Genomic DNA, 27545 nt, shown 5'->3' with positions numbered 1-27545 from the left:
AGTTTGCATAGAACCCACATACCAAAGAGATCTTTGAGATCATCTCCATGTAGTTCAATGTCAATCAAAATCAGATCTGTCCTCTGGGAAATGAACCATGTATGATCACTCGAGCAACCTCCTCTTACAATGACTGACTTTCTCTTTTCCGCAGTTAAAAACTCTGCTGTTGTCATCTCTTTCTACAGTGTTGGTTTCTGACCATGCATGACTCCAAAGGAAGCCACCCATTGGCCACCTACCTACCTGCAGTATTGTGACATGTGGCATTGAGAGCTAGACTTATGGTATGCGTCTTTCACTTCTTCCCATATATACTTCCTGCCCTCTACAGACCACCCAACAATTCTGCCTAATCCTGGTTCTCATATCTTAAAAAATATTAAGACATCAGCTATCTTTGATGTAACACAGTGGTTCCTTTAGAATGATGTAGGTCAAGCTCCTTATCATCCACTCACACTTTTGTTTGAGTTATATTTTCATATCTTGACAATGGCCAGTGTTGTTTACTGAGCACTCATCTGGAATGTCTCATTCTTAGGCTTTACATATATATATATATATATATATATATATATATATATATATATATAATTCCAATCAGTCTTAGCAATAAGTGTGGAAGCAGAAGAGACCACTGCTCTATCAAACATACGAAGATGTTGAGCCATGACCATCATTTCCCCAAGAACATATTATAAGCGAGGCCTCAGGTACATGCAACTCCGGGTTTTTCTAATGCCAAAGGCTGCCAGCACTTTCAAGGCTGGAATCAAGAGCTGGAGTTTAACTGGAGCTAAATAGTGAGTTCCCGGTCTGCCCGGAGGTAGGCAGGAAGGCAGGAGCCAGAAACCAAAGAGAGTTTCAGGCCCAGAGGAGAAGGCACACCTCACACTTGATGATTTCACTGGGTACAAAACTACATCCTTGAGCCTTTAATCCTTTCACGCCACCCTAGGGCAGGCCCATGGAATATGTCACATTCCCGAAGAGTGAGCATGCCTTCCAGGCTGAGCGTGAACACCTTAGTCTGTTTCTAGTTTAACATTTAACAAATGCAATTGGTCACATTCCCAGGGGCAGGAGTTTCTAAATTTTTGAAGGTTGGCCTGAGGCTACAACTACTTTTAGTGTTCGAAATCAGGTTCATTTCTAAGGCAACAGCACCTACCCAGCATGCTTGGTAGCAATGTTCCATATTCCTGGCTCCCAGGTAGCATGAAAATAGAGAAGTGCGAACTCATCTATTCCTCCTCTGCCTGTCCTACCCTTCTCTCAAGACCACAGGTCAGCACTCAGGGCTCATAATAGGGTCATTCCCTTTGCAAGCTTTGTGTTTCCAAACTTTCACTAACTGGGACTGAGTGAGCAGAATTTCTTCATTAAACCTTCTCTAGAATTCCAGAAAAACTGTGACCTTAATCCTCACTCTCTGAAGACTCGAATGACTTACCAATTACAACAACAACAACAATAAAATGCTTCTACTCCATGTGGATAAGTAGACCTTTGCAAAAATATTCCACAATCTCAAGCAAACTTTAGCCAGGCAAAATATGTTTTCCTAGGGACTCATAAAAAGTAGAGGGGTGAGAATAACTAACATTGCAGCATGTTTGCAAATGTCCTGACTGTGTTGTTGTCAATTGGAGGTGCCTTGTAAATCCTCCAAGCCCGGAGATATAGAAGCCTGTCAGGAGGAGAGAGGACCTGCTTGTAAACTTCTCTGCGTGGTGATAGACACCAAGATGTGCTGTGAGCACTTCTAGTATGACTACTATGAAAAACAATCAAATTTTCATCTATATCTATATCTATGACTATATCTATGTCTGGGCCTTAAAAAAACTCAACCAAATAAATCAGCTATAGTGGGTGAAGAAGTAACTAGTTTAGAAGAAACCTCTTTCCTGTTGCCTGTAGTGCCAGCTAGTCCCTCTGTGTGTGAGGGAAGACAGCACCTGTGACAATGTGGACAAAGCTCGCCAGCACTGCTAAGGGAAGGGAGAAGCCATGTGGTAGCTTGTGCCAAGACATTATGCTAAATGAAGCTGTCCGGCTCATTGCTCTGAGCAAAGTGGTGAATGAATGAAGTTGTTATGCGCCATCTTGAATTCATATGCTGAGGTCTGCACCGCCCTAGAGTGACTGACTACATTTTGAATTAGGACGTCTAAGGAGCTATTTCAGGTAAATGTGGTCATAAAGAATGGGACCCTAATCCTTTTATGGAGAGACACTGAGGAACTGGCCCCGTCTTTAGATGTGTACCAAGAAAGGGATTCTGTGAGGTCACTGAAAGAAGGCAGCTGTCCTAAACCAGGAAGGGGAGCGTCACCAGAAACGACTACACCAGCACCCACCCCCTGGACTTACAGCCTCTGGGATTCAAGGAGAATGGATTTCGATTGTTTATTTCTCTAGTTTAACTGCAGGTTGAATGTTCTTTATCCAAATCTCTAAACCAACTTTGTGGCCACTAAACTTGATGTCACAAATAAAAAACTCCAAGTGACCATGAAACAGTTTTGTGCACAAAACTATTGTGTGCAGGTCCATTGAGGCTATGTGGATAAGATGCACATATAACATGAATGAATTTCCTGTGTTCTGTGTGAGGGCCACCTCCCCTAAATATCACATTATCTATATATAGATGTTACAAATCCCTAGAAAATTCCAAAATGTATTTCACATAACAAACTCTCAACTTGTGTGCTGTTTTGAATGATAGTACATTAATTATATTGTAACTTTCCTACTGCGGTAGACATTATTAACCACTTTTTTTTTTTTTTTTTTTTTCCAGACAGGGAAGTGACAACCAGCTCAGAATCACACTGGCTTTAAACAAGGCTTATCTGTGCCAGCAAACATAACTTGTTTATGGAAGTATTCTTAAAAGGACTTTTTATTTTCATTGTTCACGTATTTTCAGTTAGCTTGCAAACTAATGGGGCTTCCTTTGAGCTTTTGTGTGCATGCCCTCAAGAGTTGCTCGTACCCCATTCCCTGTTGCTCTATCTCAGTCTCTCCCAGACTCTGAACGCCCGTTTTCTTCCCTAATGGTAAAATCTTAAATCCCGAATATGAGAGGATAAAGAAATACTTGTGAGACGTTGTGTTTCATTCTTTTGCTGTTTTGATAATTAGCTTTTGAAAGATGTCTTGGGTGGTGCTGTGATGACCAGCCACCTGCAAAGTTTAGTTGGTCCACAAGTTTACGGTGTTTTAAAAAGGAAGCAATATACTTGTGGACACCAAGTAGAGAAAGGGTTAAAAGTAATGTGTGAGCACTTACCATATGTCAATCCTACTCCAAGAGTTTACCTTACTGGAACCATCATTGCAACCAACCAGGCAGGTGTAGACAGTGCCTCTCCAGTTACAGATGAATGGTGGAAGGCAGAAAGATAAGACATTGGCCTAGAGTTTCAAAGCTGGCATGTGGAGCCTGGTTGGAAAGTGCTAGAATCTGTGACCTGGAAGGAGCCCTGGAGTGATGAGGCGACACACACCTAGTAGTAGAGAGGCGAGGAAGACTCCACATTCCAACAGAAACTGACCTGACACCGCCCACAACCACATGTTCACTTTGCAGTGCGACCCAAGACACCACTTTCTTTCATTGTGACATGAGATTGAGTGACAAGAAGTGCAGGATTAAGTTGTCATGAGAGTCCCTAACTAAGGACACATCATGCTCTTGTCATCACGCCCTGCCCAATAGACTGTATGGGATCAAACTGCAAGCCAAAATAAACCATTCTTACTTGATATTTGGTCACAATAACAAAGAAGTAGCTGATGCAGGAGGTAAACACAAGGTTTAGTAGATGAGTAAGACGTTAGGGCAGCAGTGTGAATTTCCATGCTGGTGTAGCCGCTACAAGGAAGGACCACAATTTTCTCTAGCTCCCACCACTACCAGAAATGACCTTGCTGAGAAACTGAAAGCCTCATCCCCCCTCCCCAGACCTCTAAGAGCCAGTTTTGTGTGACATCAGAGAACAGTTCCAGTTACAGCTGGAGGGAACCCTGACTTCCATGGCTCATTTGGAAGCCCTGCATGGATTTGCATAGAAGCACCATCTCCTGAGTCAATAGGGAGGGGAATGGGTTTTGTTTATGTTGTCTAGCTCATGAAAGTCTTCTCATGGAGTTTCCAGAGAGAAGCTGAACACGATAAATGACCTACAGTGTTTGGTATCCAAGGCAAAAGCCTATTAAAAACCCATTTCTCCAAAGCACATTGTCCCATGTGCTTTATAGCAAAGACATCCCACTGAGTGCATTTAACAAATGAGGACTCTGAGACAGGAGGGTTGGTTGGCCTGGAGGTAGGCACTGTTCTGGAAGGAGAGAGACGAGAGACTGAGATGAGAATTCTTTGCTGTTACATTTGCAGACTACAACTCAGGAGCGCATAGTGAGTTGCCTGCTAGCTGGAGGGGGTGAAGTGAGAAAAGCCGAGCCACCCAAACACTCTGAACATCCCAACTGCCAGATGGAGTTCAGAGTGATACCCACGGCCCTGACTTTATCCTCGTACACTTACGAAATGGATTCCACTTTGCACCTCAGTGGTTATCCTGTCTCAGTTGGGAGGATGATGGTGAGTTGAGGATGCATGCCCTGCCACTGGCTCTCCTTTAAGGTTAGTGGTAGACACCAATATTTTATTTTATTTATTTTTTAAAAAGACTTTTGTTTCATGTGCGTCGAGGTTTTGCCTGTGTATGTATCTGTGAAAGGATGCCAGACTCCCCGGAACTGGAGTCACAGACAGTTGTGGAGTTGCACTGTGGGTGCTGGGATTTGAACCCGAGTCCTCTGGAAGAGCAGTCAGCATCCCTAATTGCTGAGCCATCTCTCCAACACCAATATTTTAACCAACTACATTTGTATACTTGAAGGGGTTTTCCACTTTCATTCTCACATCCAAAGAGGATTTATGGCGTTGGATCTCTTTGTGTGGTTTGCTCACAATCCATCCCTGATATCCCTGTCACCTGTGAAGCTGTAGCACAACTTTTTGGCATCCCTGCCCTGGAAGCATCTCACATCCCACACTCATATTCTGAGCCTTAGACTCTCCTTCTGGAGACTTCGATTTTAAGGAGCGTCTGCCGTCTGTCTGTTTCTTTGGTAATGGCCCTGACCATGGAGCTGGAAAACTTGCTAATGCAGCCAGCATTAAGACCCCCAAAGAGGATCCCGAATCCTCAGTTGCTTGAAGGACTCCTTGGGGGAGGGGCAACCCTGCTTACCGAGCTGAGTTGAGACAGATTCTGAAGGAGCCATGTACCAGTAGTGTTCCTCAATTTACAATGGGATTAAATATTGATAAACCTCCCATACACCGAAAATATCAAGTCCATGACTCACTGGTTACACTTACCCAACTTAACATCATAACTTAGCAATATAGGGTGTTGTTGATTCTATTAAAGTACAACATTTCGGTATTTATCGTAATGTCAAAAAGTCGAGGCTGAGCCACCGGAAGTCAGGCATTGTGTGTACAGCAGTGTACATGCTCTAGGAAGTACTGGCCGACAGAGCTCTCGGTAGTCTGGGGAGCATCTTGGACATGTGCTGTTTATCATGGTGGCCACTAGCTGCACACAGCTATGGAGTGCTGGGATGTATTGAGTAAGACAGAAAGCAGGATTTTAGTTTTATTTACATTTAATCTGCTGAAGTGGGCATAATTGACTCGTGGTTGACATGGTGGAGAGTGGAGTCTTAGAGTCCTCTGCAGGCTCAGGTGGAGGTTTGCAAGCCGTGTCCAATCCTCCTTGGTAGCTCCTGGACCATCTCATCATCCCTGCTTCTTGGTGTTCTTTAGAAACACCTGTTTAATACTTTCTTTCCCCTCAGTCCCCTCTGTTCTCTCTTCCACGTCTAGGGAGATAGGCCTATCTGTTGCTTTTGGTTCTCTTTCCTGTATGTAAGCTTTGATGATGTGGGGTGTCCAACTGTAGGCTGCAAGTATGTGCTGCTCTTATTGGTTGATGAATAAAGCTGCTTGGCCAATGGACAGGCAGAATTTAGCCAGGAAGGAAATCCAAACAAGGCTAGAGAGAGGTAATAGGCAGAGTCAGGGAGACTCTGGTAAGAAAAGGCCAATTGAAGACACACAGATTAATAGAAATGGGTAAATAATTAAGAGAGAGCTAGCCAGTAAGAAGCCTAAGCCAAGGGACAAACAATTATAAATAGATATTCAGTCTCAGATTGGTTATTTTATAGTGGCTGTGTGGACCCAGTTGGGTGGAGAGAAACAGGTTCAGTGGGACCAAGACTAGACAGAGAAAAATCAATTATTTATAATTGTTATTAGGACTGGGGACCTGCCATATTTCTATCTCAAGACAGATGCCCAAACTTAGATGCACTCTGATGTGCCTGCTCATCTAAACTTCAAAAGTAGCCTTCCGCACACTGTCCAATTGTTCACCCAGTGATAACCAAGGAGGCCTTTGGTTATTGTCAGAGACTAAGTCAGGAAGATGACTATTATGTTCACACATCCATCTTCTAAGAAAAATCACAGTGCCATTGAAGGAATTAGGCCAGACCACTGTCACAAACCACACAGAGAAAGAACTAGCAGCAGAAGCCAGGCCAAGGATTTCCAGCGACTTCAAGGCAACACTTGAGTTTTATTCACTGTTTTCTAAGGACACAGGTCTTTAAGGAAGAAGATACAACTACGATGCACTATGATCTCATTTCATGACATGGCTGGTAGCAATGATGCTGCAGTGAATATGGAGCTTAGCTAGTTTTTTTGAGGTACCAGGTTTAATACTTTTAAATACAGCTCCAGAAGTGAGATTGCTGGAGGTATTGGCCAAAGGATACAAAGTTTCCATCATGCACAAAGTACATATCATGCAAAATAAAGAGAGTAGGAGGAACTTTCTGGAGGAGGTAAATCTGCAACGTGGTATTGATTGTGGTGATGGTTTTGTGAATGTTAGCATTCCTTTTCATTTGCCCAATTATATACATTATACACATAGCCTTTTGTGTGTCAATCACAGCCCAGTGAGGCAGTCTAAGAAAAGCTGCAGTTCATGTGAGTAGCTAGTATGCATTAAACATTCCAAGAGACAGACGAAATGGGGTGGTTCCACTTCCGAGGGAACGTCACACACACAGAGGGAGGCACTTACTTTAGAAACGCCCACAAACATAGTGGGCATTCTCACATGCTGTTTGCTGTGTTGCCAAGTAAAGATCTTTGCTTGATGATTGCATTTGGACCCCAGCACTGGAAACACATGCATTTAGCTCATTTCCAAGGGGACAGAATGGTTATCCAGGAAAATTTCCAGTCTTGGGACATCACACAAATGATTTGGTCCCTTAGTGACAGGTGGGTATTAAGTTGTCTCCATGATGTCTTGTTTAGCAATGGTAACTTAACCCGGCTAAATATGGACCTGTATTCTTAAGGAGCTCCCAGCCATGGCCATACCATTAGACAACACTAGAATGTGTTGAAACAATTATAAGTGACTAAAACACTATCAAACTTGTGAAACATCACCCGCACCCGCAGTCAAGGCTACCTGGTGGCAAGAAGTGGATAGGAATGCACAGGGCTGAACCAGGCTTCCTTCCTTCGCGGCATGCTGTCATAGATTAAAAGATCTTTCTCAGTCAGAACAACCAGGGCCGGTTTCCACTGTTTCTCACTCTCTCCTGGCACCTGAAACAGAAAGCAGAGAACTGTGAAACAGCTGGAGGACAGGGGTGAGTGGGGAAATGTGACATTGGCATCCCTTCAATCAGAGAACCAAACAAAATGAGTGCCTTTTGGTTCAGGCTTGAAATGCAAAGAATAACTGTAGTATGATCCTAGCAGTTCCTGACCACTGAAAATATTTGCTCCCAGGGCCCTGGCGTGTGCTGTCTGTACAGCCGAGGAGGAGGTGCACTTCTGTAGCTCATCTGCATCAGTTCTCACCTGTCAGTTATCGCTGAGTCTTTATTTCACCACCGGATGCATATGGTTGGGGGAATTAGCACTCTGGTATAGCACATTTATTATGAAAAATTTAACAGCTATCCAAAGGCACTGAAAAATATCCTGCAGATGCACATGTCTCCTCATTTGGATGTGAGACACACAGTCTTTTAAGTCTTGCTCTTGAATTGCTCTTGTGATTCAGGCACTGCTTCAAAATTTCTCTTTTTCCATTATCCGGTAATACTCAATGAAGGCTACCGACTTAACTAAAGGGATGAGATGACTGACTAGGAACAGGATAGAAGCATCAATTGGATACTTGGACCAGATACGTTTGTGCATCCCTCCCATTGCTGAGACCTGTAGACATCATCATTTTCAGGAGTTGGTTCTCTCTTTCTGCCATGTGGGTTCTGGAGATGAAATTTAGCTCGTCAGGCTTAGAGGCGAGCATCTTCACCTGCTCAGCCACCTTGTCTCTCTGTCCCTTTCATTCGGATTTTATGTATAATTATATCCTTTTTCCTTATGACAGTTGCTCAGCTAGGCTGGGTCTTCCTGCCCCAGCCTCTTAAGATGACAGGCTTACACTACCATGCCTGGCTTCACTGTCAGAGTGAAATCTGTACAGAGGGGGAGGCACATACATGTGACTGCTTTTCACACCAGCATCATGGCCAGTGACCAAAGTAGAGAAACTGTGCGGCTGGTACCGGGGTTGACTTAGATTCTAAATTCCCTGTGTGACCTGAGTACAGTTTTGGTGTTTGTGAACAGTGCATCTTTGAAGGTTCTTATTCCTGCTGCTTCTGCATCCTTCCTGGCAAACACATGTACACTGGGGGTGAGCGGTGTTGACTCTGCAGCCGGGAAGTCAGAGCACACATCCTGCTTCAGAGATCGCTAGCTGTCAGTCATCCAACTCCTTTGCCTTTTAGTTCCTGTGTCTGCAAAAGGGCAATTATTAGCATCCATCGCAGAGGATGGTGTGGAGATAGATGAGTTAGAGATCTGTAGCAGACTTGATTCCGTGCAGAGCAAGCAGCAGGGAGCCACCTTCTGAGGAGCACTGACTCCCAGTGTTACTCAAATGACTAAATGGGACAGTAAGTTTGATGCACTCCACAGCTGGCAGATGGTAAATAGAGATATTGTGGTGGGCCCACCATCTCTTTAAAGAATAATGTTGAAAAGGTGTTCTTTGTAAAAAATTATAAGATAAATCAACAATGCCTTTTATACTAATAATTTAAGTACCCTTTGTCTTCTTTTCCCAAGATCCTGCCACAAGAAGAACTTATCTTTAGTTTTTAATGTACTGCCTTCCAGCAATTCCAAACAAAACCTTGCTTTCTGAAGAGCATCCCCATCTTAATGTTTGTAAAGCTATTTATACTTGAATGTGAGTGAATGATTGCGGGCTTATCTTCCCTCCATTTGTATATGTTATGCATAGCTTATTGACTTTGTAAGACTTTCCCACAGCACAGCAAGAACATCTGCTAAAAGATCAAAATAGAGAAGAAGAAGAGCCAGTCTTTACAAGGTGAATAAACTGTGTATCTACAGGCAATAAGTGGTGTGTGTGCAGGGGTGGGGGGCTGCTGAAGTGAATTTGTCCAGCTTCTACATTAAACTTAGTAAAGTACTTTCTAAATCATTAATTAGGCCTGGAGAAGCTACATCCTGCCTCAGTAAAGAGTAGAGAGCAATTGATGAAGACACGCAATGTCCTTGGGGTCATGTATGTACACCGCCATGCAATTGCCCCCTCCTAGGTATGTTACATATGTAGATATCATGCCCATGGGAGAAAAAAAAAAGAACAGGATTTTGAAAAACATAACATGTTCCACGTGAGTCCCAGATTGAAGCCTGGGAAGCCCATTGGTTGTTCTTATCAGGCTCAAGTGTTTGTGTTACTGCTCTGGTGATCTCTTCTATTAGAAATCTAGCCTTTCTGGCAACCAAACATAACCCAATGTCAATACATCAGTTCGGTGTATGTGTGTCTGCATTTTATTAAGACATGATATCATATCTGAAGTGGATATGACAATGTCTAACTCCACTCCACGTTGCGCTTTGGATGATGTAACTGTTAGTTTCGGAAGCACTTGTTGCATTTCTAATAAAGAAGGACATTCCCTTCTATAGTAACTCAGAAGTAGTGAGCTGAGTCATCTTCCCTGTACAGCACAACAGAAGACAGGTTTGCAAACTAGAACAAAGGGTGTGAGGGGTGGTGAGATGACAATGGCTGCAAAGAATTGTGGCGAGTCTTCAGTTGGGTCTTGGGGCCCCATTGCCAGCGGGTCCCAAAGGTCTAGTCCTGGGGATACAAACTTTGTAAACTTGGGTCCTCTGTTTTGGTTAAATTGTAAGCCATAGAACATTGTGGAAAACCACAGGCAGCTGGTGTGGGGTTGTGTGTATGCTGATGGGGTTCTGACTCCTCACTGACTTCAAGTCTTTATCCCACACCCCTGAGTGTGGCTCCTATCAATCTTGGAATAGAAAACACTGACCTTGTCACCTATGAAGCACACAGAATACACACATTAATCGTTGCTTCCAAAATGGAAGTTTTACCAAAAAACGTTTAAAGTTATTTCCTTTAAAAAGGTGGTTCCTGGTAATACAGAATCTTTTAGACTAAAGGAACTATTAATAACCCCCAATGGAGGGCTTAACAAAGTGACTTGCACATTAAGCAGGCAAACCATCATGTTACCTAGGTTTACTATTACATTAAGTAAGGAGGACAATGCTGGACTCAAGATGTGAGTGAACTAGAACAAGGGACTGCTTTCCTTTCCTGATTTAATGTCTCCATTGGCCAAATAACAAGGCAGGCCTGAGTTAGGGACAACAGCCTTAAAGCCCTTCTTCCTTCCTTCCTTCCTTCCTTCCTTCCTTCCTTCCTTCCCTCCTTCCTCCTCCCTCCCCCCTTTCCTTCATGCACACATATCTGTGGAGATCAGAGGATTAACTTTGGGAAATTGCTTTTCTCTTGCCACAATGTAAGGTTCAAGGACTGAACCTGGATCTTTTGGCTTGGCAGCAAGCACCTTTACCCACTGAGTCATTTCACCAACCCCAAACTTAATGTCTCTTTCATTTGAAAGTCTCTGTGCCAGTCATAGAGACTCTGGCTTTGCCACTCTCCTTTGTTTTGAGTCCCTTCTTCCCCTTCATGTGCCTCCGTCTTCCCAATAGTCACTTCCCACTTTCTACTTGAGCATGGGTGGTGGAACAAGCTCATGATCTTCGGAGTCCAAAAAGGCTAGCTTCAAAATCTGGCTAGCTGAGAGGTACGAGCAGAGTCCTGAAGTTCCAGGTACACTTGTCCTCAGATACATCACATGCTGAAAATGGCCTCCCCGCACGCTTTGTGAAGACCAAACAGCAAGCGCTGGGCATGTTCAGCTGTCCCTGCACTCCGTAGGGCTTCAGGGACTGACCTATTCCGGGTGGCGAGGGAATGAAGAAAGGACAAACACATGGGCATACAGGAAAACTGAGATCAGGTGCACTGCTCTCTCTGGCGGAGAAGCTGCAGCGCCCAGGCAGCTCACTGGGTTTATTATGTACAGCTGAATAGGGAGGCATGGTCACTCCATCCAGATAAACCAGGAGCTGCAGTTAGTATACACAGCTGACCCAGGAGGCAGGTTTAGCTAATCTCAGCAGGCACAGTCTCTGTAGCGGAACAGTCTTCAGACTTTGAATATCAGAGGAGGAAAGCTGTGGTGGAAATTTTCTATCCACACAGTCACAGCTGAACCCAAAGATGTCTTTGCTAACCCTCTGAGCCTCATTTAGGGAAGGTTTTGCTACTCCTGTGGGCGAGGGATTCTTGACAGGGCCATGCTTGAAGTCAAATTATATACACTCACTGAGAACTTCACTGGCTTCCAATACTTTATGTCTCTCCTTATGTTCTGTTTCTCCTACTTACGCAGCTCAGAAAGGGAGGTCCACATGTAGGGATAGTGATGATAGCAAGGGGGAAAGCTCTGGAAAGTTGTTGACAACTTTTGAATCAGAGAGGCTGGTTATCATGGCTATGTTTTCAATTTGCCTGCCTCACCTCAAGTTGTCAACTGTTTGGAAAAAAGGACAAGATGCTAGTGTAGTAATAATCAGTGTATATCAATATGCCTCCCAGATACCAGGTAATTAAACCCGGCACCATTTCCCAAGGAAGCTGTTAGAGATGGAACCCTGGCCAAGTACCCAGCAAGGACAGTCATATCTCTGACTAATAGGCTAAACAATCCATAGGATGTGCAATAAGAAGCCAGAGACATGGGCAGTTAGATGCAAAGGAAACTGGGAAGTCAGAAAGAATAACTTAACATTTAAAGGAAGAAATGGATCTGGGGAGATGACTTAATTGATAAAACACTTGCTGTGCAAACATGAGGACTTGAGTTGATTCTCCAAACCCACATAAGCAGGGACAATGAACAGAAAAAGAAGGTATATGAAAGTTTGTTCACACCAAGTGTTGATCGGGGTGTGAAGCAACTGAAATTCTCATATACTTGGTTGGAATGAATACTGGTAAAACCCCTTTGGAAAATAGTTTATAAATTTCTTTGAAAGTTGACATCCACGTATCATTTGACTCAGCTACTCACATTCGCGTTACGTCAAGACAAAGCAAAATATATGGCCATGTATTTTAATTAACTATGTGATAGATTTGGAATCATCTAGAAGACATGCCTCTCAGCATGTCTACAATAGTATTTCCAGAGAAGTTTAGCTGAGGAGGCAAGGCCCATTTGGGATGGGGACAGCACCAGCCCCTGGGCTGTGGTCTAGGACTGAATGAAAATGAAATATTAAGTGTTTTACCAATCAATATTCAACTCTCTTTCCTTCCCACCTGTGGTTACACTGTGACTAGCTGCTTTAAGCTCCTATTGCCATGCCTTCCCCACCACAATGCATTACGAGCCAGCACACCTCTTCCTTTAGTTGTGTTTGCTGGGTATTTTCTTCTAACAATGAGAAAAGTAACTAACATGCCACACAACCACGTAGGAACATTCTTAATAATCTTGTTTTAAATATCTATATTCTTCAGGACCAAATATATAACCACATGCTCTACATTTATATACTTGGAAAAGAGGTGAAACAAAACAAAGAGTGAACTATTCATGCATACCACAACATAGACAAATTCAAATAATTTTGCAGGGTAAAATAAGCCATATCTAAACTATATATGGTGTATAATTCAATTTACATAAAATCTGGAAAATGTTAACTAATCTATAGTATAGTTATTTCTCGAGGGAGGAAAAAAAAATAGGTACTATTGTTTGGAAAAAGCAGCTTCCAAGAGGGTAATACATTACAATAAACTTTTTATTTTCATAAGATGCTCACACACAGAAGAATTATCCATCAAGAATAGAATTTTAAGTAGTTTCGTTTCATTAGTTTATAATAAACCATGAACAAGCATTGCTAATTTAATTAAATATTATAATAAAACATTTTAAAGGAACACAGCTTCTCCTGAGATTGCTGAGAGGAGGTGTACCAATCATAGATGTTGGTTTTACCATTTACATGAGGTCAGAAGATCACTGGTCCCTGGTACCCATGGCATCTTGTTCCCAGACTTTGGAGAGAAGAGCAGAGACAGGAAATCCATCATAACAAAGGGGCTGCATCTTCAGCGGTCTTTTTTCCCTCTGCACACTTGCAAACAGAGCTGATTTCTTATGCACTGTCTTATTGACCAAGTGTGTGAAAGTCAGATGCTAACGAACTCTAACAGGGACCTTGGGTGGCTCTATTGAAAGTAATGTTGTGTCCTGTGGGATTTCATAATGAAGCTAACCTCAGGGCAGAGAGCATATCCATTGAGATAGGCATGTAGGTTGCTTTTAAATCTTCTCTCACTGGATGCAGGAAGACAAGGTGGGAAACTCAGCAGAGTTGATGCACAGGGCCAGGTCAACCGTAGAACTCAGCCTCTCCATAGCATGCCTCATCTGCTTACCACAGATGACACAGCACATTCCATGAGATTCCAACTTGTTCTCTCATGCAAAAATCCTATTTGGATTAGTTCATATCTACCTGTGAGGTCAGGATACGCATTGAGATAGACCTGTTTGGATTGTTGTAAGTTTAGGAGGCTCATCTGCTAGCTGCCTTTTTCTGCTGTTTAAAAACAGAATGGCAGCCTTGCAGAGCACTTACTATATGTGGGGAGGAAGGATATCTCTCCCCTTTCTGCCCCTCTGTCCATCTTAGTCTAATTAACTACCCTTTATGTACAGAGTTATCAGTAATCTGATTATTCCAACCCAGGAACCATATTCAAATCTGTTTTAGTGACGGCCATAGTTACATTCACCTGTAGCCCTTGTCTGTGGTCTGTAATGAGTCTTTCTCCATCCTGCCAGCCAGCTCCAAAATACTGACACGGAGACTTATTAATCATGGACCTTAGCTTTGGCGTGTCCCAACAGCTCTTATAAATTAACCCACTTTGTTAATGTATGTTTTGCCTCATGGCTTTTTACCTTTCTTTCATTCTTGTATGTCCAACTTCATCCACGTCTTATTGGTGTCTAATATGCACCTAGATTCATCCCCTACTTCCTTTCTCTCTGCCCAGAAGTCCTGCCTCTATCTCCTGCCCAGCTATTGGCTATTCAGCTTTTCATTAAACCAATCTTCACATAGTGTACAAACCTCCCGCAACAGTGGTCACCACCCCTCCCGTCAAGTTTCTGCAATGGTAAAGTCAGTGTACATGCACTGGGCTGATCCTAGGTTGGCCATTGCCTCCCTCTGCAGACCTAGTAACCCAGAGAACACAGCAGATGAGCAAGACATAGCACTTAAGCCAAATTCTCCAATGAGACATGACAATCCTGTGGCCCATGGTGTGCATGAACCCTAACAGAGCCACGAGTGAGGCGTGACACAAAATTACAAACTCTAAGACATCATGAAGGTTTTTGGGGGGCAATTATCTTGTTCTCAAGCATAAATTTCATACAGAAAATGCTTGTTAAAATGTTGGATCTTCCTATAATCATCTATTGCAATTCAGCCTCTTGTTCAGGGTTGTTAATAAATGTTTTTTGTAGGGAAGCATTTTACATAGATCTAGGTTGGAAACACTAGCAAAGAGAATGGACAGATCATTACATTATCCTAAATCCTATTTCAAACCACTATGTGGGTGGTTTGACTCCAAAATGGTATCTGCTGTGTATCCATTTTGCCATCCACACTTAGGACAATTTGCGCGCACTTCACCTGACTGCACTGATTTCACCTCTAGAAACTTGGTCCTTCCAGAAAAGCCTCCATGGTCCTGAAATCCTCTTTGTCCCCTAGACCCAGCTTTCTGTATCTCCATCTGCATGCCATGACAAGCTTCTTCCCTCGTTACTTGGCTTCAGCCCTTAAAATCTCTCAGTGGCCATCCTGTTTAGAGTCAAATGCGTGTTTGTCATCCCCTGTCAGTGCTCAGGACCACCTGAAGACATCCTGGGGCTCCTGCACTCACTTCCTTTGGATAGCTTTAAGCATCAGCTGCTTGAAATGAAGACTTACCTTGTGCAGGAGGAGACTTTCCTGATACTTAACAATGGCTCATTCTTCCAAACGCTCCCTTTGATCTTGTTTACCCATTGACTCAGCTCGTTCTTTTCCCAGGAAAAGTTCAAAGGTAAATTTCAAAACTGTGCTCTGTGTGAACTATACAATATTACTGACTAAGGTTGGGATTACCTACAATTACCTACAATCTTCTAAAAAATGGTAGTAAGTTAGAAGGGCAGTTGTGAGTTGTAAGAAGAAGCATTAGAAAGAGCCTGACACATTTATTAGATTAGGTCATGTAAAGCTGGGGGTTTAAGGTTTGCAACATGACAATAATTCTGTTCATCAAAGAAGAGTAAGAGCTGGCGGGCTTAAGAGAGACTGCTCCATGATTAGCACAGTGATGGGTTAAATTGTCCTCCCTGGAATCCATTAATTGTAGGGCCTTTGTAGATGCACTTCATTAAGTTAGGATGAGTTTCTACAGGGCTATGGTGGACTCCATATTAGTTACAATGCTACTGTAAAATACTGGGCAAGATTTGACTGAGGCAAGGAATTGTTTCTCAGGTTACGTTTAGAGGACGCACAGCCCGTCACAGAGAGGAAGTCATGGCAGCAGGAGCAATGAATGAATTGGTACCCAGTTCCCTTCCTTCCCTATAGTCCATCCTAGACCACAGTCCATAGATCAGAGCCATTCACATTTTGGGTGGGTTTCCCCACCTCAATTAGCTTAATCTAGAAAATCCCTAACAAATATTCCCAAAGATTTATTTCCAGTATGACTCTAGATCCTATCAAGTTGACAATCCATATTCACCATCACAGGCTCCCTAATCCAACATTTTATTTATACTGAGCAATTGTGAATGCAGACACACACACACACACACACACACACACACACACACAAATGAGGCTGTGCTAACACTGAGACGAAAAAAAAAAAAAGATGGGGCATCTTCAAGCCGAAGACTACCAGCAATCTCATAGTGACTAGCAGCTAGAGAAGAAACATAGGGCATAATCTTTCTCATAGCCTTAAAAGGAATGATACTTTAGTCATCACTTTGACCTTGGATTTCTAGCTTCTAAAACTGAGAGACAAGTTTCTGTTGTTAAGCCATCCGTTCTATGTCCGGCAACCTTAGCATGCAAATGCAAGCACCATGCTATTTTACCAACCCTTTGAGGCATTTATTACCATCCCCATTTAGCAGCAGAAGAAATCATGCTTCTGAAAACTCATTTCACGGCCAAGGTTAAAAGCTTATCATTATAAAGCCACCAATGTGCATTCCTGTAGTTAAGACTTGTGCTGTTTCCAGATCATAAACCACCTCCCACAAGAAGAAAATGAAGACTCATGTGGGAATATCACAAAAACTGTGACAGAAGACAGCTGGGAACCCAGAAGGATGGTCCCCTGCCGGCTGGAGTACACAGGACCCTGCTCACAGAAGCCAGGCAGCATGCCATGCCTCCCCTGGGCCCTTCCTGTCAGTCTGTCTTTCTTTCCTATTTCCTGGCACATGGGGTTACACTCTGAGCAGAGAGCAGTTTGGTCCAAGTCCTGAATTCCTTCCTTGGTAAGCAAAACTCTTTATTCTCTAAACCCTAAGCCTCACATCAGATTAAAGTAATTCAAGACTAAGGTGTAAATGACTCACCAGCCTTAAAGGATGTTTCTATTTATAATACGAAGAGTGACAAAATTAGCTGCTTGTATGTTTACTCCTCATTGAAAAAAATCGAAGGAGTAATACCCTGATTGTGGCTTCTTTGCTGAAGCGAACAGTGTGAATTTGAATTGCATTTGTTGTGTTGTTACTTTAGCACACTATTCTATTCTTTTGACTGCGTGTGTTTCCCCCCCCCCCCATTGTGTTTGCACATCTGAGCACTAGGGCAGCTTAATGGGCTATGCATTTTTACAGAAAACACACAGCACAAGCTCAGTAGCATAGGACACTTGGGTAGAGTAGGCTACGGAACTACAGTGGACTGTCTGTTATTGCAAAGATTTTCCAGTTAACATAGCTCATGGCAGAGGGAATAACAGATAGAAAACAATGATTTCTGTAGTGTGTCTGCAACTGTGTTAACCAAAGACTGTCATCGACAAGGAATCACAAGGTAGGACGATGATGACAGAGAAGCAAATGTTAAGAAGATCATTGAACTCTGCATTCTCCTGCTTTGGCCTGTTAAGTGCTGGGGTCACAAGCATGTGCCACAACACCTTCTTCAACCTTCAGTATTTCAAGAGAAGGAAGGGAGATGAATGCTTATATGTGATCTTACATTGTTTTTAGAAATTGGTGTATTATTTTATTTCCTTCCTTCCTTCCTTCCTTCCTTCCTTTCTTTCTTTCCTTTTTGTTGTTTGTTTGGTTTTGTTTGTTTTTTGAGACAGGATTTCTCTGTGTATCCCTGGATGTCCTGTGACTCACTCTTTAGACCAGGCTGGCCTTGGTCCCCCCACCCCAGGATACGTAGATACATAGATAATCCAGTATGGCCTCAAAAATCTTGGAAGACCCTAAATGTAGCCACAGCTACACAGTTCCCTTTCCTACGTAAGGCTAAAGTGATACAATCACGGGTTCAAGAGAGTAAGAGACTATGAAGACATCACTGGAAGGAAGCCTTATGCTGCCTATCTCAGTCAGCAACTAATTCAAATTATATAACTAGCACGTGGAGTGTAATGATAGGGAGTCTGAGTTACTTTATTTAGAATTCCCCCCCATGCTGCTTCCAAATATCAAAAAAGGAACATACTGTAAATAAGACTAGCAAAATAGCAACAACTGTTGGAACTAGGGTTTCAGTGTCTGAAGGCTTATTTTTTTTCTTTTATGTAAAATTTAAAGATTCCATAATTGGAAAATTTAAAAATAAACAACGTAGAGGCAAAGAAAAATATACCTGTGAGGCAGTTATGGTTCTCAGACTAACACCCAACTGTTAAATGATTAGCACCAATGTGTTTAGTAATATAAGGCACACACATACACAACTGCCTCTAGAGTCATTAATTTTACTTATCAGCTTGACCAGGGCAAGGGATGCTGTACAGCTTGTAAAAATCTGTTTCTAGTTGAGTCTATATTTCTAGAAAAGATTGCTATTATGGGTCAAGTGACTTAGGGAAACATGTGTCACCCTCATGAATGGAAATGGATATGGTTCAATTTGTTGAGTGTACAGGGGAAATAGAAGAAAAAGGGCAGGGAATGATTCTTGATTCTCTTGGTTATGTTCTTGAAATTGAACCCCATCTTCCCACATGACAAGCAGACACCTCTTCCTCTGGAGCATAGGTTGAGGATTTAGATTCCAATAATCCAGAGGCACCTTTATTTACCAATGACTCCAGTTCACCAGGTGTGAACTGTCCATGCCAGCTTCCAGACATGGATGAAAGATCGCTTCTCACCTGTGGTGCTCATGGATAATTAAATTAGACTCCTCTCAGTCTGGTAGGGAAAGCTATTTTATGCTCTTATTAACTCCAAAGGGCCATTTTAATTACATTCCCTGTTTAGTTAACAAGTTGCCTTTGACTTATAGCCTATGTCCTTTCCACCTAGAAAACCTGGCTTTTAAAGGATGCTAAGAAAGAATAGAAATCCCCCCCTTAAGTCTTTTGAAAAACAGATATCATTGTCATTGAATAATAATGAAAAATAATGGCAGGCTCTTTGAAAACTGTTTCTGCTTCATTGCCCTATTTGCAGAGAAGAGTGGCTGTGTTCATATAGGCTTCCTTGTCTACTTCCCCCATTGTCTTTATTCCTCAGAAAGGAAACTGAAATGTTTTGAACAAAGAAAATGGTTAAAGTGTAAGACTCTTCAGTCCCATTCTGTCAAGTCACAGCTTAACTCTACAACTCTTTAGTATTCTTGGATGCCCTACTGTTATCAAAGTATGATGGTGCACACCTTTAATCCCAGATTGGGAGGCAGAGGCAGGTGGATTTCTATGAATTCCAGGCAGTCTGACCAAGCTCTTACACAGAGAAATGCTGTCTCAAAATAAAAGAGAGAAAGGAAGAAAGAAAGAAAGAGAAAAGGAAACACCAACACACTTGTTTCCAGTTGAATCTATCGTCAGTTATTAGTAAACAACCAAACACAAATAAGAGTTAATTTTAGAGAAGCTTCAGAACTGTATGTCAAAACATTAATGAACAGTCAAATCCCAGGTTTACTTTTCTTGCATTAGTTCTCTGCACAAACCACCCTATGGACACTATTACTTGTCTTCCCCCCGGCCAGCACCAAAAACATAAATCTTCCTCTCTCTCTCTCTCTCTCTCTCTCTCTCTCTCTCTCTCTCTCTCTCTCTCTCTCTCTCTGTGTGTGTGTGTGTGTGTGTGTCTGTCTGTCTGTCTGTCTGTCTGTCTTTGTGTGTATGCCAAGGAACACGTGTGGATTTCAGAAGACTACTTACACACGTCTGTCTGTCTGTCTGTCTGTCTGTCTTTGTGTGTATGCCAAGGAACACGTGTGGATTTCAGAAGACTACTTACACGAATCTGTATTTTCACTTCAGTCTGTAGGTCCTGGGGATTGAACTCAGGTCAGCAGGTTTGGAAGAGGACACCTTTAACCACAGGCCCTCTCACCGGTCCCCTGTATCCAAAGTATAAGTCTTACTTGTAGCTTGCAGCTCAGCTCTGTTCTTTCCACTGTGACTGATCTTGAGCAAGGTACTTATCTTCCCATGTTTCAGAATTCTCATCTCTAAAAAGAGCGACTGAAGCTCCCTCCTCTGTAAGGCTCCCGGGATGAATTCAGAGTGTATGAAGGGATTGTAGTACTGGCTAACCATGGAGGCATTCGTTCTCAAAACCCAGTGTTTCTCAAAATTTCATCTGTAGTTCACTTGTGTCTGATTTAGCAGGATACTGTTTACAAATTCAGACAGCTTCTCCTCCTGGGTTCCATTATTGGAAATTGCTGGAGGCACAATCTTTATTTATAGCAGGAACCCAGAGTATGTCCTGTGCAAAGAACTGGGAACATCCATAGTGTTGATTGCCATCATCATTGTCTTTGTCTTGGATACAGTACTTCTTTTCTATCAGTGATTTCTCACAATCTGGATCCTTGGCTTCCTTGTCTCCACACTAGTGGGTACCAGTTAAAACTGGACACTTGAATCACACATCCAGTGAATCCTGATATTTTAGTATTAAAAACAGGTCTCTGTTTCTACACTTTAGAGTAGTAGTGTAATCCAATGTGGACCCTGGGTGACTCCTTTGGAGCTTGGGTGACAACTGCTTTGTTATTTAACCATTCGGTCATTGTTATGATAAAGCTTGAGGGGAACATTGCCTGGGAGACCTTGGGCAGGGAGTGACCTAGGCAGAGGCTCAAACATGCCAGGCAGACAGAGCTTAGTGAGAAGTTTTATTAGAAAGGAAAAGGGGAGGGCGGGAGGAAAGAGAAAAGAGGTAAAGAGACACAGAGACATAGGGAGAGAGAGACAGAAAGACAGAGACACACAGAGAGAGAGACAGAGACAGACACACACACAGAGAGAGAGAGAGAGAGAGAGAGAGAGAGAGAGAGAGAGAGAGAGAGAAGAGGGAGACAGGAAAGGGCTGTCAAGGGAGAGGAGTGGGAAAGAGAGCAGCAGAAAGAGAGAATAAGTGGGTGGAGGGCTTTCATTTAAAGGGGTCTTTTGCACCTGGGCTGACCAGGGCACTGCCTGAGTGCAATCTGTCCGGTGGCAGGGGGAGGCCAGCATAACGTCTGAATCCTTAGAGTCATTGTTTATTATACCGAGATGAGTGCTTTTTGGGATGAGCTAGCCTACACCAAGGTACACATATCAATGAAAGAAAACCTCTGGGATTTCCTCTCCCTCACAGCTTTCTGGTATAACTTTCATTACCGTTTGATTCCTTTTCTGTAGTTTTTCCAAATTATGTTCACTCACTGCTTTTACATTTATGCTGTATTTATTTGTGTTGTTATGGGAATTCTTGCTACTATGGAAATCTGAGTTAGCTCTGGCTGCTTTAGCAAATTACTATAGATTAAGAGGTCTAAAACGGAAATGTATTTACCCCAGTTCAGGAGGCTGGGACACACAAGGTCAAGGGGCCTGCAAGATGCAGTTGTCTGTTGAGGACTTGCTTCCAATGGTTGGCAGATGGCTATTGCCTTGATGTGTTCATGAGCAAAACGCTCCTTCCATACCAGAAAGGTCATGAAGAGAATCACAAGCATCTTTGAATAGCACACAGAAGCTCGAAAGAATCAAAAGAAGCATAAAGAAGCAGTGTCCAAAACTGAGGGTCAAATCTTACAGGGTTTAAAATCCTTCCAGATATGGCCATTTATTTTGAGCAACCTTGAATTTAGGAAGGCGTTTATAATAGCTCTCTTACAAAATTACCTTGACGTTTATTAAATATAGTCTTGGATTTGCAAAACTGAGAATGCAGTGGCTCTGGGAAACGAAAAGACTGTCCTTTTCTGGAAGAGCAAAGTCTTGCCTACTTTTCTTTTCTATCTTGCTTCAGAATGTATCCGCTCAGCCCTTAAGTGTTTATTTAGCACAGACTATGGGAGGCATGGTGCAAAGTACCTTGGATTGTAACAGGCAGTCAGGGCATGAGTCTAAACAAACAAGAAAGAAAAGCCAACTGGACCAGTGTTATAAGGAGATAAAACAGGTGCCCATGATTTAAATGCACTGAAAATCGAATACAAATTTTATTTAGGAATATTTCATTACTGTATGATGACAATTGATGCTCCAATTTTGTGGATAGTTGTCTAAATCCAGATTAGATTTTGTTATCTGGGATATCAATTGTCTTATTCATGTCAGTTACAATTGTAGTATTACTTTAACATCTCCAAGCCAGCAGGAGTATTGGTGAAAAGGACTGGGTTTACTTGGATTCCTGTGCAGGCTAGTTTTAGCTGTCAACTTAAATCACCTGGAAAGAGAATTTCGACCAAGGAGACCTCTAGGTCAGCTTGGCCTATGGGCTTGTCTGTTGGTGTCTGTCTTGATTGGTAATTGAGGTGGGAGGACCCACCCTGAGTGTGTGAGGAAGCATTGCATGGGCTTGACCCTGAACTGTGTGAAAGCGAAGAAAGCGGCTGAGCAGCAGCGAGAGAGGACATGCCTTTTCTCCCTTTGTGTCCACCTGTGGGTGGGATGGGACAGCTGCTTGAGTTCCTGCACCGACTTCCCTGACATGACGGACTATAACATGGAACCATAAGTCAAATAAACCCGTTCCTCTGTTATGCCACGTTTTGTCAGGGCACTGAAGGACATAACTAGACATGAAACCAGGGCAATGACCTAACCTATGCTCATTGGGAATACATATCCAACCATTTGTAGTCTACAACACTTTTAAAATTTGCAGTTTAGAATAGCACACGGTTGTGATTTCAAGACACCAGATTCTTAGAAGGAAGTTCAATTTTGACTGATGACCAGAGTCAAGAGAGTGCTCAGGAAACCAGGCTGAAGATTATGGTTGTTACTATAACAGCTAGACAAGCAGGACATTGGAGTCTCATTAGGGAGTGGTTGAGGCAGGACACACCTGTAGATAATGCAGATGAGACCAAGATCTTATGATATAGCTGAAGCAGCAGTCACCCCTTGTGCATAGGTAGTACTCACATAGTCTATTCCAGATGGGGCTATTGAGTTGTTTACTTGCTTAGTTCTACCAACACCTCATACTGACTTAACTTAAATTGATAATAACATCTACTTAGAAGACTATTATGAGAATCAAATGAAGTACCATATACTAAGTGGGAAGCACAGTAAATACCATATGACAGCATTCCAGCAATGAATGTTATTAATGTCAACACTATTACCTATGACCCTCCCTCAAATCCCCTTGCTCAGTGCTGCTATGGGAAAGCCCAACCACGTGGCAGTATGTCCACTGTCTTATCAGGTCCTTGACTGAGCTGATCTCTGCTGCCCCGCTGTGACCACAGGCTGCAGCCTAACTTGATGACACTGCTCTGGTTCTCATGACGAAGCACTCATGGGTGGATATTCCCCAGGGACAGCATGTGTAGCACTGGGTAACACAGGATGTGTACCACATCCAGTCTGGATCTCAGCATGTGGGTTCTCGGATAGACCGTTCCTAGGTTCCCTTCTGACATCTGGGCACATCAAACTCTACCCCAACAATCATCTTTTGTCTTTTCTAACAGTGTGCGTCTTCCTCAAGTGTCTTTCTATGTGCTTTCTGTTTACTAAACACTGATTTAATCCTCTTCACCTTAGCTTTTCTCATTCCAGTCCTTTGTCTCTAGCTGTGTGAAGACTCTGTGTCTAATGGCCATATGTGGCTTTCCAGATTAATTTGCAGGGCTGCACAGCAGTCCTGGGAGTGTTTAGTCTCTCCTGGGAAGGAGTATCTAAGAATACCTACCTGGCTCGATAACTCCAAGTGAAGGGAGGCCAAGGAATGGGACAGAAAGCACATCATCCACAGCAACAGGATGGGGAGTGGACACCTGCAGCTGCCTTCACCAGCTGCCCTGTGGCTATGAATCTACATTCTCCATCTTCACCATTTCTGTCACCTGATCTTCCACATCGCACTGACTGCCGCCCAGTGGATTTTTGTATCCTTTACAGCCCAAGTGCCCTGAGTATTGTGTGGAGTCCTCTCTTCTCATAATGTGCAAACAGGTGGAAAGACCTATGTTAAAGAAGGTGACTTCCTTGGTGTTTCACATTTTTTTTTTTGCCTCAGTAGCTATAAAAGACCCATTTTTTAAAATCATATTAAAATGCAAGAGAGATACTTTAGATGGTGATGACAGTGGTGACCACTTGTTTAATTTTGCTACATTTGCATAATTGGAGCAACAATTTCTTCCTGCTGCAACTATAGCAATAGTCACTAATTGTCTACAGTTGACCCCATTCATCGGAATAGTAAGATTACATATGGACATAGCACTTCCCCTCAAATAGAATTTAAAAGGTTGAAAACTTTGATACAAAGCTACCAAAACAATAATAACAACAACAACAAAACAGAACACAGAACTATGGTCCCATTTCATACTAGTAATCAGAGAATGAGAGAAAATAATTTAAAAGCTACCTATCTTACCTACACATGAATCTATAACCTTTCATGTTACAAATATTCACCAAGCACATGCTTTGCAGCAGGCACTGTGCTAGGGTCTCAGCATGATTTGACAGGCAACATCAGATAAGTGCTTCCTGGATGGAGCTCACAGGCCCCTGGAGGGGACAGGCTTCACATGAGCCATCCGGCCCCCAGTAAGTTAATCATTATAAACGGTGGTGACTACAGCCATTCATCGTGGTGGTTGATTAAGAGTTCTGCCGAGTCAAATCCACTGTCTCTTTCTCTAGAGGTGTTTCTATTTTTAATTTTGTAATTCCCTTTGAGTCACATACCTGTAGGGCAAGTGTGAACAAGGCCAATGTATAGGAGAGACATACTTGGAATAACAGGTGCATGGGGACTGCTGGCTTCCTATACATGTTTTTTCAAACAGCACATTCCTGTGCGTATGATCTCTAACCCACACCCTGTTCCCATGGTGGTTTTGGGCAAATGTTTATACAGCTGCTAAAAAGAAAAACTTGGGGAGGGAATAAAATCAACATTTGAAACTCAAAACAAAAGCAAAACCAAAAAAATAGTTCAGGCTCTTGCTTTGATTTTTCCATCTTCTCAGGCTTAAAGAAAAAAAATCAAAAAAGAATTGACTCACAAAGAGGCTAAATGAAGAAAATATGTGAAATTAAATTGTGGTGGAAGGGATGGTACTCAGTATAATTAACAAGAGAGTTGGTACTACCTGAAGAATGTGTCTGCAAGAAACACACCTAAAGCTTACCCTGCCTGCAGGCACTGAATGGTCTTACACTATCTTAATGCAATTGGAAATTCTCACAAATCCCTAAAAGCTAGGTGTAGCTACTCATCTCAATACAGAGAGAACAAATGACACTGGGCATTGGTGGCACCAGCACGCGGGAGTCAGAGGCAGGCGGATCTCAGTGAGTTCCAGGCTAGCCACGTCTAGAGAGTGAATTCCAGGACAGTCTCCAAAGCCACAGAGAAACCCTGTCTTGAACAAACGAACAAAAAAGAGAAAGAGAAAGAAATGGCAAAAAGCAGAAAGAGAGGGTTCATTCAATATGGCCACATTAACAAGAGGAAAAACCAGGGGCTTTTGGGGTTACTGATATGAGTTCAGGAATAATAGAGGAAGAATTGGGACAAGAGGCATATATACTTAAGCAGTCTGGCCGAGGTGTGCTTCCTCTCACTGTCTTTCTTCTGGTTTTGCAAGGTGCCTCAAGGAAATCCTTAGCATGCCATTGCTTGTGATGATCAATGTGATTCTGAGGAGATGATTGCTTCTGCTCAAAGGTGCAATCTCCTCATCATGGATGTGAGACTATTTTACTAGGTTCTGTAGGTCCTGGATCTGAGGTAATTGGGTTTAATCCAAATGCTTATCTGAGTTTAACCCAAATGCTTATCTCAGCCTTAGAGATGAGACAGACTCTTTTTGAGTAATTAGCATATTGACCCTGGAGTTCAGCAGCTGACTCAAAGTTAAAGGATAGAGGTAAAAAAGAAAAAAGTGAAGATACTGACAATGCACTTCTGTTCTGTTTAGCTATCTTGTAGGCCCAACAGAGGACTTAATGCTTTTTAACAGAAGCAACTTCTAACTGCCTACTTCAATTCTTCTGGGCCCATTGTGTCACAGAACCCTGAAGCCTGATGCCTGATACTTTTGTCACAGAGCTTTGCATCCACTAAAACAATTACTTTAGTTCTTGCCAGCCTGTCTAGAACTGGACAGTGGAGAAGGCCCAAGTATTCTCTGACCTATAGAGTTGTTATAATAATAGACAGAAAAGTAGGTAAACAATAACAATAAACTTGAAGGATGGGGAGTGACACATTTCAAATAAGCTTTTAAGATTGTTAGGGCTGAAGGGAATGGTCTTATGTGAAGTATTTATATCTTAACATTGAAGTATTTATATCTTAACAAGTCAGAGGATCATCAGGCTAAGGAAATGAATTATTAAAGATGGAATTTTTAAAGAACAAAATACATTGTGAGAAGTTTATTTGGGGTGGGACAGACATTTATTTACGTGGCTCTTCCTAATCCCATGATCCAACTCAACCATGAAACTACTCGGGGGATCTCTTCTAAAGCTGGCCTAAATTCACAAGCACAAGAAGTCTCTGTCTGAAAGCAGGAGTATATTAAACTGTTGAGAGGTTCCCTGTTAGGATAGCATCAGGCAGTAGAGCAAAGAGGAGCCTTCATTAGTCCTTTTACCCAATGCTACATTGAGATTTTATGATTAATACTTTACTGGGAACACAAGAGGAGTCTTTCTCTGCTAAAGACCTTTTGTCCTAGTGACTGTCAAGTCTTGATAAATGATTTCAAATTTATGACTTTTCCAGACTTTGAATGTCCTTTTCTAGCATGTTAGAGGGATATGTCTGAATCTCATGAGAAGAAATAAAGGCCACAGGGAACAGGGGTAACATGAGTTATTGTTTAGTGATATGGAGCTATGCAGGAAGTTGAAAAGCTCTTTTTTTTTTTTAAAGCCATCTGTGTACACATGCAAACACACACACACACACACACACACACACACACACGAGGGATGTCATTCTGTATGTTGTCAATACACGTTTCTTTTATTGGTTGAATTATAAAGCTCTTTGGGGCAATGGACGGGCAGAAAGTATAGGCGGGGCTCCCAGACAAGGAGAATTCTGGGAAGAAGAAAGTAAAGAGAGAGCCTCGAGGCAGACGCCATGTAGCTGCCAAGGAAAGAAAGAGACCTCAGTATCACTGGTAAGTCAAAAGCACGTGGTGATACATAGATTACTAGAAATGGGTTGATAAT

At 42.5% G+C, this 27545-nt stretch overlaps 1 protein-coding gene across 1 annotated transcript in view; it reads right to left on the bottom strand.

The window, feature by feature from the left end:
* Sntb1 (syntrophin beta 1) overlaps window positions 1-27545 on the bottom strand; it is a 229170-nt gene that overhangs the window by 17759 nt on the left and 183866 nt on the right. The window contains exon 4 of the mRNA XM_051202446.1: window positions 7587-7726. Coding sequence (XP_051058403.1) covers window positions 7587-7726 — 140 coding nt within the window. The remainder of the gene's footprint in view (window positions 1-7586; window positions 7727-27545) is intronic.

Source organism: Phodopus roborovskii, unplaced genomic scaffold, assembly GCF_943737965.1.
Source record: "Phodopus roborovskii unplaced genomic scaffold, PHOROB, whole genome shotgun sequence".
In the NCBI taxonomy this organism is placed as follows: Eukaryota; Metazoa; Chordata; class Mammalia; order Rodentia; family Cricetidae; genus Phodopus; species Phodopus roborovskii.
The sequence above is the reverse complement of the archived record's forward strand: the minus strand, read 5'-3'. Positions and strand labels throughout refer to the sequence as shown.